This window comes from Dermacentor variabilis, chromosome 10, assembly GCF_050947875.1.
Source record: "Dermacentor variabilis isolate Ectoservices chromosome 10, ASM5094787v1, whole genome shotgun sequence".
NCBI lineage: Eukaryota > Metazoa > Arthropoda > Arachnida > Ixodida > Ixodidae > Dermacentor > Dermacentor variabilis.
Genome location: NC_134577.1, coordinates 19,028,675 through 19,044,782, shown reverse-complemented (window position 1 = coordinate 19,044,782; position 16,108 = coordinate 19,028,675). Strand labels below are relative to the sequence as shown.

General features: G+C 46.8%; 1 protein-coding gene across 2 annotated transcripts in view; it reads left to right on the top strand.

Annotated features, from left to right (window-relative positions):
* The first annotated feature begins 2,518 nt into the window (after window positions 1–2,518).
* Window positions 2,519–16,108, top strand: part of LOC142560058 (uncharacterized) — a 42,202-nt gene continuing 28,612 nt past the window's right edge. For both annotated transcript variants that reach the window (XM_075671834.1, XM_075671835.1), the window contains exons 1-8: window positions 2,519–3,553; window positions 5,639–5,684; window positions 6,373–6,444; window positions 7,434–7,505; window positions 10,796–11,053; window positions 12,132–12,896; window positions 14,884–15,017; window positions 15,691–15,774. In XM_075671834.1, coding sequence (XP_075527949.1) covers window positions 3,470–3,553; window positions 5,639–5,684; window positions 6,373–6,444; window positions 7,434–7,505; window positions 10,796–11,053; window positions 12,132–12,896; window positions 14,884–15,017; window positions 15,691–15,774 — 1,515 coding nt within the window. In that variant the 5' untranslated portion in view covers window positions 2,519–3,469. The remainder of the gene's footprint in view (window positions 3,554–5,638; window positions 5,685–6,372; window positions 6,445–7,433; window positions 7,506–10,795; window positions 11,054–12,131; window positions 12,897–14,883; window positions 15,018–15,690; window positions 15,775–16,108) is intronic.

Below are 16,108 nucleotides of genomic sequence, written 5' to 3'. Positions count from 1 at the left end.
CCGAGTCGCGTGCTATACACGCGCGATAATCCGCCGCCGTGGTCACGCCGCCAGCCCTCCAGCCGCAATGCGGCTTTGGCTTCGTGTCTTCAGAAAAGGGGGGGGGGGGGGGGGGGGGGATCGCGGTTTCCGATCCGAGTATAGAGCGCGGCACAATGGGGTAACGAACCGCGTTCGGCCACAAAAGGCCGCACGTGGGTCGTACACCGCCGGGGACAAATGCGGGCATTAGGGACAAACGTTGCGATTCCTGGAAAGACCAAGAAAAAGCGAAATCGTTTGTTTGTGTGCCGAGCGAGATTGGACTGCGATGCTCATTTTGCGAGGGGAAATGTCGGATGGAACCATACGCGATTTCTGAAAAGGAAAATTTGAGCCAACGACTGCGCGCTATCTTGGCTGAATGTTTTGAGCTTTCTAACGATTACATTTGGGCAGAGTGTGTGCGCGTGCATTGTGCAGCTGGAATCAGAACGAGTTTTTACTGATCACAATGGGCTGTGTGTGTGTGTGTGTGTGTGTGTGTGTGTGTGTGTGTGTGTGTGTGTGTGGTGTGTGTGAGAGAGAGAGAGAGAGAGAGAGAGAGAGAGAGAGAGAGAGAGAGAGAGAGAGAGAGAGAGAGAGAGAGAGAGAGGCAGGCCGGGGGGTTGGCCTTGTCAATTTGAGGGTGACGTGGACAATGACGAAGTTTTGACTGGTCTCCCCACTAACCAAATGCCCTTCGTTTGTGTCCTCGCTGCCTTTCGTAGCAAGCTGGTGTGATTTTGGGGATCCGATGCTGTCGTGATCTTACCTTGTCTTTAGCGAAAGGCTACGCTGTTCTACGCTCCGTCATGCTATTTGGTGACATGAATTAGTGCCACCTTCTTTCATACTTCGGCAGCCACTTCTTTTTTCATCGTTGCCATGGAAGTACTACGCGAACTGCACTTATACACCGACCAATCTTTTAACTCTGATTACTCAAGGCACACGCAAAGTACGCAAGAAACTCTTATTCGTATGGTGAAGTTAAAACAAACTCAAACAAATTCAAACAATCAATATTGTCTTAGTGTACAACGCACTGCTTCCATCGAATAATGATGGAAGCACTACGCCGGGTAATAGTTATTCCAGCGATAGAATAGCGGTTACCAAGTAATCAGAATAATAAAGAAGACTCACATATAATAACTTCCACATTGAGTCCATCGTTTGCGATACGTTCATACGTATACATACACGATGCCTTGTCGTTTCCGTAAAACACGGTCTTTTTTTTCTGATCTCGACTATCACGTTCAGCAAATTGCAGGTCGACTCAAAAAGGCCTGTAATGAGTTGCAACTCCTTGCACCTGTTGCCTGTCAAGCTGTTTACACTAATGGCTTGTATTTCGTGTTTCTTTGATCTGCTAGGCGACTTTGCATGAGATGACTGTGCATGAGAACATCTGTGGGTGAAAATCAGCGAAAAAAAAAAAGACAACCAAACACCCTGCCTTTCATTATTATTTGTCTTCTATCTTTATTGCTTCGGTACTTCCAGTCCGCATTCTAGGTTTTAGGCAGTATAGGGGGCGACACAGAACGCTAACAGCGAAATAGACTGAAAAAAAAAATGTTGTGCAGAAAGCATCGACGATGATTATCAGTATAAGCGAATATCCCGAACGAACGTTTTCCTTGCCGAGCGCTCGACTACCGCATCTAAACCTTCAGACACATCAAAGCTTACACGCAATGGCACGCTAGCTGGCGTTCAGCTATGCCAACGTGTCCCGCCACTCCGTCCTGCGAAAGCACGCGCCTTTCGCACCGGCGCCTTAACGCAAGACCGACCACCAACTGCCGACCCCCAACCATGAAAGTGGACGAAAGAGGCAAAGTAAGCTATTCGCTTTGTAATAAAAGATCGCGCGCATAAGCCAAGCCATGAGATGGAGATCAGTCGTACAATCTGTACAAGTAAGGAAACAAAGAAACGACATAGAACAACGTATACTAACAAATTTCATACGATATCATCATTGCCTTCTATTATTCCCTTCTTTCCCCTTCTCCTTTGCCTTCTACTTCATTCTTTTCTAGCATTCAGTTTTTCTTCCTTAGTCCCTCCCTTTCCTTCTTTCATTTTTCATTCATTCTTGGGCCCATTACCTGAAGCTGCTTTTCCGTGCTTCTCAATTATTATTTGCTTTCCAGTCGCTCATCTTTTGGTCATGCTCCACTGGCATCTTTTTCCATCACATCTTTAGTTCCCTCGTCGTCATATCCTTCGTTCTTCGCGTCCGGGATTATTAAATGTAGCGTTTGCCTGCTGCGCAAGTCCGCGTTGGACACGCGGTCGGAGACGGCACAGCTCGGGCTAGAGAACGCCCCCCGATATCACGTGACCACTCGGCAACACCTGGGGAGTGATCGGCGAATGGCGGCTGAACGCAGCGCCGGCACTCGGTGCTCCCCCCCCCCCCCCCCCCCACACACACTTTCGCGACTGGGAGCAGAACACCGTCCCGCAGAACGCGGCACGTCGCCGAAGACGTCACTCAGTCGCCAATGGGCCGCGGAGGCTCTGCGCGCGCGGTTTGTCGAACCTGCGTAGTCATGCAGTCACCGAACCGCCGACCTCGCCCACTCCTGGCGCGATTATCGTGGCTGTGACTTCGAAGACATCACTGCCACGTTACGTTTCTTCTCCTATTTCCCATCCAACGTGCTTCAACGTGCGTTTGTTTATACCGTGTGCGACAGCGTGCCGGGCTGGCCTAAGTGCCGATGGTCTGTGTTCCGCGGGGCTCCCGTTAATTCGACTTCTGCGGGGTTTGCTGTGCGCCAATAAGCGGCGTCGAGGTACGTGCGCCTCCTGAGAGCTTGCTTCGGGGAACTGCCGCATCTTCACTATTCACAGCTTCATTCCTCGCCGTGCCAGTAACTTCGACAGAAGTGCGCGCAGTTTTTACCTTCACTGCTGTCATCACGACCTTCAATCGCGGGCCTTGTCTTGAGGTCCCTCCAGGACTGTGTATTGTTTGTCGTTTAGATACCACAGGCGCTGCTACATTTGCTGTTGAAGTATTGTTTCGTCGATTACGTGGCTCGACTGGTTGTCAAACCTGGTTTCGAAGACATCGCAACCTGCTCTCAGCATCTTCACGGCAACACCAGTGAGACCGAGGTTAAGCCTACGTCACGTTCCCGAATTATGGCACAAATAGGTTGTGACGTGTGAAGCGTAGGCCGCATGACGCCTCGGACGTGAGTGTGACGTGAAATTCGTGACGATAAGTGATACCGTGCTCACGATCTGGGACGATCTCCGCGCTCGCGTCATTTCTCAAGCTTGTGACGTCGGCATAGGCGCGGAGCGCTTGTGCGCGCTTTCGTCGTGATGCCGTGGACTACGTGATTGTTTTGAGTGTGTCTCGCGAGAGGCAGCGAAGGCTTCCAAGCGTGGATAAAGACGACGCAGTGAAGGATCGTTGGATATGGAAGGAATCTGGATGGTGGCGGCGCTTTTTGCAGCGTCTTGCGTGCCAACAGCGTCAGCGGGATTTACTTTCCCAGCTTCGGTGAGTGTGTGCGCTTTCCGAGCAAGATGGCTATTCCTCGTTCTTGAGAAGCACTGAAAGAATGGTACGGCTCTCGTATAAATTTCTGGTACAACAGCGAACTTAAACGATTACCGACTAAGAACGCGTTGCCGTTAAGTTGGGGTCGATGAAAACACCTCACCAATGCTATAGCAGTTTAGATTACGAATGAGAGCCTCCTAGTTGATCTTTTATTCGTGAAATCGTCCATGAGACATCGTATTGGCTACTTCGTTCCAAGAAAGTGGAATAAATGTTCAAATTTTATGGAGGTGAATATTCAATATGCGCTTAACTTAAGAATGCATGACCCATTACTGTCATTCTACAGCACGTCGCAGAAAACGCACAACAAATTACACGCATGTGACGCAGGTCTTTATGAGTACTGTTGTGTTTTGCCTGCTTCGTGGAAAAAAGAACATAGTATTCTATTGATTGCACAGCTCGGCGTATTCGTAGACTTGACCTTCTTGGCCAAATAAAGTGTACAGACTGCTCGCAGACAGATAACTTTAAGATATAAAATTCCTAATATCTAATTGCATTCTGTCGACTTCTAATAGCCTACGTTACTTTATTTTTTAATCTGTTAATATCACTCGACGAAAGTGCAATGCTGTAAATCCAGAGGCTGTTTACAGACATACTGTAGCCATCCTAGCAAAACTTCCCACACATAGTAGATATTACCACATGTCCAAGATCAGTTGCGTCGTTTAAGCGCAATTTTGTAAGTGGACACCTAAGGATGCATTCAAAGTATAAAACTATTTTCACATTCTTAAGAAATTCTTGAATCAGTGCGCCGAAAACGTTCCAACTTTTCTTTGTACTTTCGCACTAGTATACTTGAAATTCAACAGTAAATAGTGCTGTATGAAATAACCATTATCGAACCTCTAAATTTTGGTTCTTGACTTTTTTTCTCTCTCGACAGGAAAATTCTTTTGAAGAGAGTAACTGTTGCGAACCGACGTTCATAATAAATACAAGGTCGACCCAAATACGTCGCGAAACTGCGGGCGAACAGCGCTACATAACAAATAGTCATAACAAGGATGGTTATGGGAACAGCGATTCAAGCTCGACTATGTGAGGAGGGAACAAACATTGGGAAAGAAAACGCGTTTTTTTTTTATTAACGCGAGATGAGTCATTCAACGAAAATGTAATTAATAAATATTATGCACGCGTGGCGAGTAAATAAAAGAAGTATATTTCATTTCATCATTATCAACGAATTACTTTTTTCAGCACCCACTCTAAGAGGATGCAGAAAGGCGCGCTCGTAAAGTTCACCTGTTACGAAACGCCCCCCCCCCCCCCCCCTCACACGTTGTGTTCTTTTGCTTGTCGACATGCATCTGAATTTGGTGGCACGGGTAGTCTCATCGTTTCTTTACCCGTGTAGTCAAAAGTAGCGAGTTACGACCGCCAGATAATTGTTTACTTCAGCTGTTTTCGTGCGGCTGCGATAGCCGACGAGCTTGACGTCCGATGACGGGACCAGCACACTACACCCAAAGCTTTCTTCGGCCTCCAACGAAACTATGTTCGGCGCAGGGGTGCAATTGCGACACCCGCACGGCTGACCTTTTGCTGCAGCGCTTTCCGCGCTGAAAGATCAAAACGCCCGTCAAGTCGAATGGCGGGGCATTTGAAAATACAGCTGGAATGGCAGACCACCGAAACATATTTCGCGCCTTTGAGAACAAAATGACGTCACTTCTGTTTTAATGGATACGGCGTCACTTTATTTTTTCTTCCACCGGAGTGTTCCCTCGTCACACGGATGGCGCTAAACCCCTCGAACCACCGTTGAACCGCGATGTCTTGAACGTATGGGCTTCTATTGATGCTTGGCTACCAGGTATACTTGCTTATACGCCAGTGCGTGCGTTCTCTTTCATCCGTAGAAGCCTGTTCGCGCTCCATATAAAAATTTGATATGACACGTGTACATGATGTTTCAGTTTCGTGACTATATGAAAACCTGGTTTTCTCCTTGGTAGTACAGCCTAACCAATATAATTATGTCGCTTCTATCTTCCGACCTTACAGCAACGCAAGGTGGCAGACGGACTATTCGATGACGAAAGCATCCCAGGTAGGCACAATGCCGGTTCTATGTACGCAAATACTTTGAAGAGAGCATTTAGAGCGAATACAGTTTGCTATGTAGCAATGCATGGGTAACTAAAGCGAGGTTGTAGTTTGGTACACACGCACAATGATTTTTAAACACCGGGAGCGTAGCTACACGATGGTGGTCTTTTCAAGTCAACCATACACTTGTTTTCTTTATGTAGTAGGCTTCAACGGCAAAACCATACACTTGTTTTTTTTTATGTAGTAGGCTTCAACGGAACTGTTCGCGTGGGCTGAAGAGATGATGCGCCTAAGCTACATTTCTAGGGATACTAATTTACTCATCATTACAGCATGGACACTCGCATTTTTCATTCTGCTTTATCAGACGTCGAGTACAGAGATCAACTTCTCCAGCATTCGAAGCAGGAAAACACGAAACCCAGTTCAAGTTGGTGATCGGTCACGCCAACATAACAGGACTGTGTAGTAATATTTATATCATGATTGTAGTGCTGTACCGCGCTCTGCGCATATGTTCACACTGGTTGCAAACACCTTCGATCTTTCCAGTAATGGCATAAGGGCTTCCTGAATACATGCTTGACTGCTGTCATTTGTCCACGCTATCTTCATTACTTGCGGTTTCGAATAGTATCCGACCCGGTCGTTTGACGCACAGCGATATTTTTTTTTCACTTTCGCAGACGAAGCTCTGTACTATGAAACCATCCAGCCGACGGTAAAGTCGGGAAGAGGGAACCAGCAAGTTGATCACAGTGAGTTAACACTGCCGCAACTTTTTTTTTCTTCTCGACAAAGGACTCAAGGGAAACGAAAGAGCTTGACTAGACAAGCCTCCGCTTTGCTGCCCTACTCGAGGTATGGGGTACAGGTTTCCACGTCAGCTTACGATCACATCAAGGCTTAGGCAATCTGGTAACCTATGGGAAATGTAACACATTAGTGGGATCAATCGGGAGTGTGCGAAATACTGGAAATAGGCTTCTCCGCACTATTATCTTGCCCAGCACAAGATGGCCGGCTTCCCGCTCACGGCATTATCAAGGGTTGCTTACAAACAGCCACCAAGGCGGAGATGGTGGCAGAGATGACGGCACTGGCTGTTGCGATACAGTTTCATTTCCACTTCTATAGCAACGTCCTCCATCTTGGAGCCTTACACAGTGCAAGAACAAGGAATGTCGCCGTCTTTCCTGTGAACCTATCTCTTGTTTTAAAATCCGCCATCTTGTGTGGATCACAGGAAATTAAGTGAAGTTTATTCAAAGCCTAGCAGTTGTGCAGTACACTTTAGGAGACCAGCAAAAGGCAAAATGCCTGACGAGGACAATCCCTCTGTTGATGAAAATGCACTTGCTGGTTTCGCATATCCCCTATTTACATCTACGATGAGCAAAACGAGAACAAGGTGAAAGCAGAAGCCAACATTTCGAGAAGTAGACTTGTCTTCTTCAAGGTCTTCAAGGCCGCCATGAAGAAAAGTCCACTTGTCGAAACGTTGGCTTTTGCTTTTACCTTGTTCTCGTTTTGATCATCCCCTTGAATTTCCATCTCCCGCCTTCCCAGTGTTTTCCTATTTGCAGCTAGAAATGTACTGATGACGATTTTGCATCAATCACAGCAAGTTTGCTGGCTTCCTGTTTCAAAAGTATAATTTTTATCGGTGCCACTTCGTGGCGCCCGTGGTTTGATGTAATTTTCACTCCTGTAGATTTACACCCTGCTATATTTGTTACTTTCGCAGGCAAGGATTCTTTCTATGAAACCATCAAGCCAGCGGGAAAATCCGGCAAAGACAGGCAGCACTTCATCCACAGTAAGTTCGTCCGAGCAATTTTGTCCACTGCATAACAATTACCTAGCGCCCTGCTTTCTTACCGCACCCTGGCGAAGGCAGGTAGAACCACAGAAAGCAGTAAGCGTTAGTGTAGATTCTTAAACCGAAGAAGAAGGCGCAAAGAAAACATGTACACGCGAGAAACGACTAGGACAACACAAACCATGACTGTCAACAAAGGTCGCTCTGTCACTGGAAAGAAGGGAAACACAGAAAGGTGCAATGCATGCTATGGCGAAGGCAGCGCCGACCTGGCAATTGCAGGAAGCACGTGTTGACTCTCTAAATGTGTCGGTTCAGGCCTGACAGTGCTTTGTGAAGCAAAGCCGAAGTCTGCGTACGCATGTGTTGCCGCAACTATTCATCTGGTCCCCCTCGATCATAAGGCGCGCTTCTTGATTGCCGTCTCTTAATTGAAGTTCATTGTATTTTGTTTGAATGTATTTGTTAGTTTTCTTTGTATTATGTCACCCCTGCTTGGTCTATAGACTGCTGTAAGTTCTAAATAAACAAAATAGATATATACTCAAATTTGGCAGTATAAGTGCATTTGAGATGGTACAATGAAAAGTTAGACAGCGTTCTGTCGGTCAACTGTCGTTTTTGCTCACTCAATCTCTGATTGGGGTAAAAACCTGTTTGCTCTACGTAAAAAGTGATTGCAACTAAAAAGGAATTTGATCAACTACTCCGATATGGCATCCTAAAAGCTTGCTACTGGGTATTACATATCATTGGGCAAGTATTCCTTTTCTTGCGTTCAGCCATGTTCTTTCTCTGCACGATTTGGAATGTCTTTTCTAACTTGTTCCCAGCTCTGGAAACATATGAGAAGGTCGACGTTATTCCGTTTATCTGTCTGTTAAACTCCATCCGCGTCGCCTATCCACGTCGCTTTCTAATGAGGCAACGTCGCTAGTCGAGTTTTACATGTTTGGTACTTAGATCGATTCACAGCGGTTAACGGTAATGACACGTGTCAAAGTAAAGGGCTCCGAAATTATTTTGCCAGCGCGAGGTTCTTTAACGTGCACAAGGAAAACTCCACCTATGCGGGCGTGTCGTTACAGGAAATTGATCAGCAAGCGGGGGGTGCGTTCACAATCTGACAAAGAGCTAGAAGGTTTCGGTACTGCCGTATGCGCGTAAATAACGGTAAATGCGCATTTTACATATGTATTCAAGATGTTATCTGTTAACCGCCACGATTGTACGGAAGCTTCATAAAGGACACACGACAGCACATTGCTTCAGGATCGAGTTAACGAAACGAAAGGCGTGATAACAAGAACCTAGCAATAAGCTCGCCATTACAAAGCCAACGCATTGATTGGCTAAACGATAACCTAGTTGTATACACGGGTCGTTCACCCAGTGATAACTGCGCGCGTTCTAACATTGGGAACGATTCGATCCCCTTCGTTTCGAGGCGGCTGGACGGTACGCAAGCCAAGCCGAACAGTTTTTGCTTCTGTCACAACGTCTCGCGACGGCGTTGCGTTATAAACAGTCCAGGCGACGACGCTCCGCAAACATCTGCGGACCGATGTAGCTAGCAGAACGCGGTTCGTGTATTTCGGACCACCTGCACAGGTAAGCATCCGAAAGCGCCTCGTGGGTCGTGTTTTACGAGTGTGAGCGTGTTCGATGCTTGCGACGTGAAACGATACCGCATTGGAGTCCGTTGTTAAATTATTGCAGGAAGTTATAGCACTCATTTTGATGTTCTATAGTGAGCCAGGACGTGAGTTACGCCAAAGCTTCCGTTGCCACGCAGACACACGCAAACACAACCACACACACACAAGGCAAACTCGCAAGGTGGAGAGAAGTGATTAATAAAGGTAAAATGAGACATCCACCCAGTCGTAGCAATCATACTTCGAGGAACCCGTACGGGTTTCCTTTGTAGCAATTGCTACGATTGGGTGGAGGCCTCATTTTCTTTTTATTAAGGTTGAAGTTGTGCCGTTCCAAAGTGCGATACAAATTGGCAACAAAAGCTGAACACTAGGGTTATTCCCGTAGGGCTTGTTTGAACAGAGCGAACGCATGTTCAAACGTTTTACTAGAGGGCTTAGGAGTAGCCCAGCGGACGCAGAACGCAAGAGCAACACAGGCCTGTGCCGTGTGTGCGTGTTTGTTTGTTTGTTTGTTTGTTTGTTTGTTTGTTTGTTTGTTTGTTTGTTTGTTTGTTTGTTTGTTTGTTTGTTTGAATGGGTGAACGAGTGCACGCGCGTGCGCTCTGGGCCATTCTTTGACGACGAATTGGCGGTCATGCGTTGGTTGGAAGTTACCGCACAAATACTGCAACCTGAGGGAGGGAAAGCGACGATATAATGTCCTAGTTTGTGCGAATAGCCCGATAATGTTTTTTTTTGTGACGTTGAATTTTACAGTGAGTTTTGTGCTATATTTGGCCTTGGGATACGACATAAAACAAAATTGTTTTCTTGTTTCAGGCAGCTCTGCTGCTGATAGGCTGAGCTATGCGACGGAGCAGACTTTTGAGCTTACACGTGATCTTTTAAGTGAACTTCTTCACGAACACGGACTGCACTGTGGCGCAGCATAAGACAATGAAGACAGAAGCGCTGTTTCTCTAGGGTCGCATCGCTTAAGAAATAAACATACATTTTACGGTCACCTCTTGTATATCTTACAAGCACCTATTCTTACTCTCATAGTTTATTTATTTATTTCTTCCTTTCCTTCTTTCCCGCTAAGTTTCTTTATTTATTTATTCATATTTAAGACGCCTTGCAGAACGCTCTCTGCCTTCCTAATCGACTGTGTCCATTTCCGCCTTCAATAAGAGACAAATTGCGATAGGCTAGACAATAGGATGACGTTTGAATGGGATGAATGGGATAAACTTAAGGACGAATGGTGTAGACTTAAGCCCACGAACGCTTCTGCATGACGATCCCAAAGAAATTAGGCTGCTATGTGCTGCAAGTCGAAATCACAATCTCGAGCTCGCCGTTTAAAGGCCGGAGTCCCTGCGGTTCGGTGGCGGTTAGTGATCGAGTCACTAGGAAAATTCTTAGATACTGTCACGGGGAGATTTATCCCTAGCTACAAACATACATTATTCAAGCGGATATTGCCGGTTCCTGAGACAGTGCTTTGAAGTAAATGTCTAAAAAAATTGTTAAGTATTAAGCTTGCTAAATTGTTCCTTGAGTGTAGCTTACGTGTTCCCTTTTATGTAGGTGCCAATTGTACATCTTCGCTTACTCATCCTTTTTTTTTTTTACCAAATGCAGCACTCTTCATGAGGCCCGCGCCGACACTTCCACCGCCTCTGTGGAGACCACCACATCACAGGGACGCGGTGATCCTGCCCTACATTCCTCTTATAGGAGGGTACAACCGCGCTCGCGCCCCCTGGAGGCAACCGGGACCTCTGAGCCGTGGCTTTCCGCCTCAGCAGGGCGTGGGCGCACTGAGTGGACTGCACGACGGCGATGCCCTGAATGATGAGCCTGACGCAACCAATTCCCACGTGCCTTCGTTGTGGCCAGGCACGTATGTTGTCCCGTTTGCGCTTCATTCGCTCAGTTATTATACACCACCTTGGTTTTCAAAATGTAACTCCCCGCAAACTTCTAGTTATTATTATTATTATTTGTTTTGAACACATATGCACATATACACATATACACAGTAACAGGAAAGGGAAAGCTAGGAGCAGGCTGGCAACTGCCACCGGAAGGGGCACAACGCCTACGTACTCTTCTGAAGGGAGGTGACAGCAACACAGAAATGGAAGATAGGAAGGAAGGGAGGAAAGACTTTTTCCCTCTGAGATCATTCGGTAATTTTAGATGTCGAATAAGACATTCGGCTGACAGAAGCAGTAGGCCTGGGTGTTTCGTTCAGACGAAGGCCCGACATTGCTACCTCTTCAATGAAAGAGCCTATGCGTGGTTGTGTTCACATGTAGCTGATTGCTTGCCTGAGCACTGAGGGCTCAAGCATGTGAATAAGCAAGGGTGGCGGGAGAATTTTACTTTGTATAATGGTATAACGTTGCTTAAGTCGTGAGAGAGGAGAGGCGCCTTCCTACCATACACTTATATAGCAAGACAAATGCGAACATAGCGGCTCCTAACGCACGGAATGAAGTTTGGATGTAGTTATCAGTCTTGCCATACACGCATTGATTTTCAGAGCCTTTATAGTTTCGAGGACGCAGTCTAGTGAACGACGGTTTCCAGTTTCCACGTAGGAAAGAGGTAGGCATAAGGTGGTATTACACGGACTATAAATGCAAGAAAAGTGCTAATTTTGACAATATGTAGGGTATCTCCTCATGCATTGGCTCGTCCCTGCTTTTCCTTTTCTTTTTTTTTGTCACGCAATTGTCTTTCCTGTCAATGTCGCTTAATTCTTGAACAATGGGGCGCTCCTCACAACGCATCACTTTCTTTCCAGAAGATTAGAGACGCGGCTACTACACCGTTCGCACGCGGAAGCTCTCGCACTATTAGACGCGATGCTATATTCAACCTTGCTACAGCTTAGAATCGAATAGCTGCAGTAATGCATCGAAACTACGCGATTCTTAAACCACGATAACCTGAAATTTACCTTACGCAGATCCGAACAGGGTTCACCCGATGTCCAGTAGCTTCGAATGGCCCTTGCCACACTTTAGCCGGCTGCACTGGACGCCAGTACTGACCAACCTGTGGAACTCTCACCCAAGTTCCGGCACGGGCCACGTCGACAGGCCGGTCGTCATACATAAAAGGAAGATTGTGAAGCTCAAACCCAAGCCTGTAACAAAGTCGACGCGTAGGCCCGAAGCCGAGCCTGAAGATAAGCCCGAACCCAAGCTTGCGGAAACAACCCCCGCGCATGCTACGGAAAACCCCATTGAAAACCCCACAGCATGGACTCTGGACGTTCCCTTCGAGTGGCCGCTAAACAAGCCCACTACGGAGACGACTATGGAGCTTGAAATCAACCCAGCGGCGGGGCCCGTCCCGGAGCCGCACGAGAACCCTGTAGGAATCGCTACGGACCAGGCGGGCGACGGTGAACCATCAGATGGCTCCGTTACGTCGGTCGGGTCAGGGCAACCCGAGAACGCCAACGTTCTTCCTGTCTCCTCGGGCTCGATTATCAGCACCTTCAAGTTTCCCGGACCACCCTCCGTAGAGGCGACGGGCTCGAAGCCTGAACGTAAAGGAACCACGCTACCTCATTCTGTGCCGGGAGAACACGCGCACGCTCCTGCTGAGAAAGAAAAAACATCTGCACCCGAGACGACAAAAAAGGATCATCATCATCATCCGCCTCCCGTCACCACTTCCGGCCAGCGCCCTGAGAAGGAAATGTCCGACACCGAAGTAATGAAAGGTGAGCTTCTCTGACCTTCCATAAACTTATATTGGACAAGGCAAAGAAGAAAAACTAAATAAACTGATTGAGTACACAGAAATATGGAGACGAAGTTATGAACAGTCGACGAACAAGGAAAGCTGTCAGGTCCCAAGATTTCGACATGGAAACTTTTGGTTGGCAAGGGTCTGTACTGACTTAGATAACTTTCTTTGTTGCAACATTGGCTCCTGGTGGAAACCTTCTATTGGTCACCCACTGAAAAATGCAAGACAGAAGCACAACTTTGTAGCAATACCAATCTAGCAGAAAGAAGCCAAATGGTAGATAGTTTTCAGGCCCCCTTGGTCATTAACGATTCAAATATGGCAAAATGAGCTGTGTAGAAACCCGCAAGGCGGAGGATGATTTACGCAATGAAAGGCAGGCATTCACAGGACAGTACCATTTACAAAAAAAAATTACACACTGGTGTTCCTGGACTATAGTGGGAATGAATTATGGCATGAAGCTTATAGATACAGGTCATATATAAAAGAAATAGTTCTCAGTCGTACAGTGAAGGACGAAGCGGTGACAATTGTAACCAACGTACAGCAGAAAACTCAGACCTGTCGTCCATGCAGGATGGGATCCGTGTTATTGATTCAGCTACAATCTTTAGCAAATGCATTTCATAGGAGACTACAGGAACTGCTGCATCGGCTTGAACGCCTCAATATACATACATAAACAGGGTTTTACATTCGTGCACAAAAAAATAGAATATATTTGGAGAAAATGCAGAGATGTTGGTCCGAGCTAGAATGTTCCGCCCTGCTACTCTGCACAGGCGATGAAGGAACGGGGACAAAAAAGAGCGATGAAAGGTGACGAGCCTGTAGACGCACCAATATGTGAGGTGATTATTCTATACATTATCCTACAAACGTCTTCTGGAGCGCCGCTCTTAGACGCCCATTCCTGCATTCAGCGTCGGCGTAACCAGCAGAACGAAGGCGCAACCGAAGGAGGAAAGAAGAGAGCGAACGTGGAGCCCAGGGTAAGGTAGCGAAGTGAGCGCGAGGAGAAAAAGTTGAGGAGGAGGGTACAGAGGAAGTATGAGGAGAAAAGCGGAAGAAAAAAATACGGGGAACGGACAAGGGGGAAAGCAGAGTGGCGCACGAGACAAGCACCACGGCGGCGACCCGCTACGAGATGGCGGCATAGTAGCGTGCGCCGTCACCCAGTCGCCAATGACACCATTACTATAAGGCACGCGTCAACCGCGTACTCCGATACCATACATGGAAAGCGCTAGCGTGAGCTTCGGTCCCACTGCGCATGCGCTACTTCGCTTCTGCCGCCGCTGCTAGAGAATGCGCTCTGCGCCAGCCACGCGTTCCCGTGTTCACGCATTCTTTCTGAACAGTTATCGACGCAACCGGTGGAAGTGCTTCGTTTGCCGTTGCTGCTAAACGAGCTGCCTGAGCAGAGGCTCAGAGTCACTGCTGCCTCAATATATCGCGAATTCGAAGCACCTAAAGAGCTGCGCTCAAATTTCGCATTATGGCTTATTGTAATTGTTGGGGTTATTTTTGGCTAGGTAAAACACAGCGCAGGAATTGAACGATGGCTATAGCTCCGGCACCAAATGAGCGCGTAGATGTCAATGCAAGCGTCGATACATCCTGTAATGCATGGCATGGTATCCCTCCCTGGAACGGCCACTATTTCATCGACGAAAGCGAGTTGCTTTGTCATTTCTCAGTGCACAAAGACGTCTCCTTAATTTTCATTTTCTTTTTCTAAAGGTCAATATTTCGTTCCCTCTCCAACCCCGTCGATCGCTAGCGTTTCGTTTCTTCTTTTTCATCGACGAAAACGAGTTCTTTTTGAGCTTCCCCAATGGTCCAAGGCACCTCCTTAATTTAAAGTTTTTTGTATGAGGTGCAATATTTTGTTGCCTTTAGGCCCCCATCGATCGATAGCGTTTTCTTTCTTCCACATTCCGTCAACCCTGCAGCATTCAACTTCAACCCTCCTGGATTGATCATGGAAATGGCAGTCTTCTACGACGCTGACAGCAAAAAGTCTTTTATAGAAGCACTCGGCTCCTCGAACGGCCTTGAGGATGCCATTAAGACCATCATTTCACAGGTGAGGACTTCTACGAGCATTCAATTGCTATAAATCGAAGTTTTAAGGATTTCGTTATGAGTCCAGCAGCAGCACCACAGCGTATTATAGAGATTCAAATTGCAAATATATTGCCTGTATTTTTCATAGTTAAAGGGGGGGGGGGGAAGACCACCGATGAAAATCCATACCAGTATATTGTAACGGAGTAGTGACAGTAAAGAACTACACTGCTGCAAGTGCGAGTTAATGGTTTCAATGTTTATTGGGCGAATGTGCTCAGAATGACAGCCAACACTCACACTCTCTACGGTATAGGTGAGCACAGTCGTCGCACGCCGAATTGAACCTCAGCATACGTACATTCGATTAAAAGCAACGCAAGGTCAACAGAAACACAACAATATGTCGTGCATTGTGTCCGTCTAGTATTTGTAAATGTATTGCTTTAATTGCTGGTGTTCACGTACATTCAGAAGGCTAATAACTATTCGCGTTGCGTGCGCAGGCTGATTAGTTGCACATTAATTATATCAGGCATAAGTACAAATTCAATTATATAACCGCACATCGAGTGTTATAGGTGCCGAATTATTACCGTTAAAGCGTTAAAGCGTGTGCTGTTATCAACACAAACATGATTGTCCTTATAATCGCTTACTTCGATGTTCTCTCTTTTAATTACCTTCTTTAGGTGCAGGTCTTCTACAAGTCACCTTGGCTGAAAACTCCGCTACACATCATCATCACTCAACTTAGGTTGCTCGATGAAGAAGCTGTAAGTTCACTGTACTTCGCAATGACGATTACAAGTACTGGATGCCTTCTGGCGCACAGGCACTGTTATGTTTCGTATTGAGATAGCGTGAAACGTTGTTAACGTGCCTTGAGGGACGACCACTCCGCCAATTTGCTTTTTGCTTGCTGTTCCGCACTTTAAAGCGAAGTTTTCTCTGCCAACTATCCCATCGGTTCGCCCGGGTTGGTTGGTCGGTCGGTCGGTCGGTCGCTGCTCGGATTGTTGCGGAGTAGATTCAACCTCACTTTAAAAAATAAAAAGAAAATAAAGAAGCACGTCCGGCGACGGGACTAGAACCTCGGCCCGACAGCAC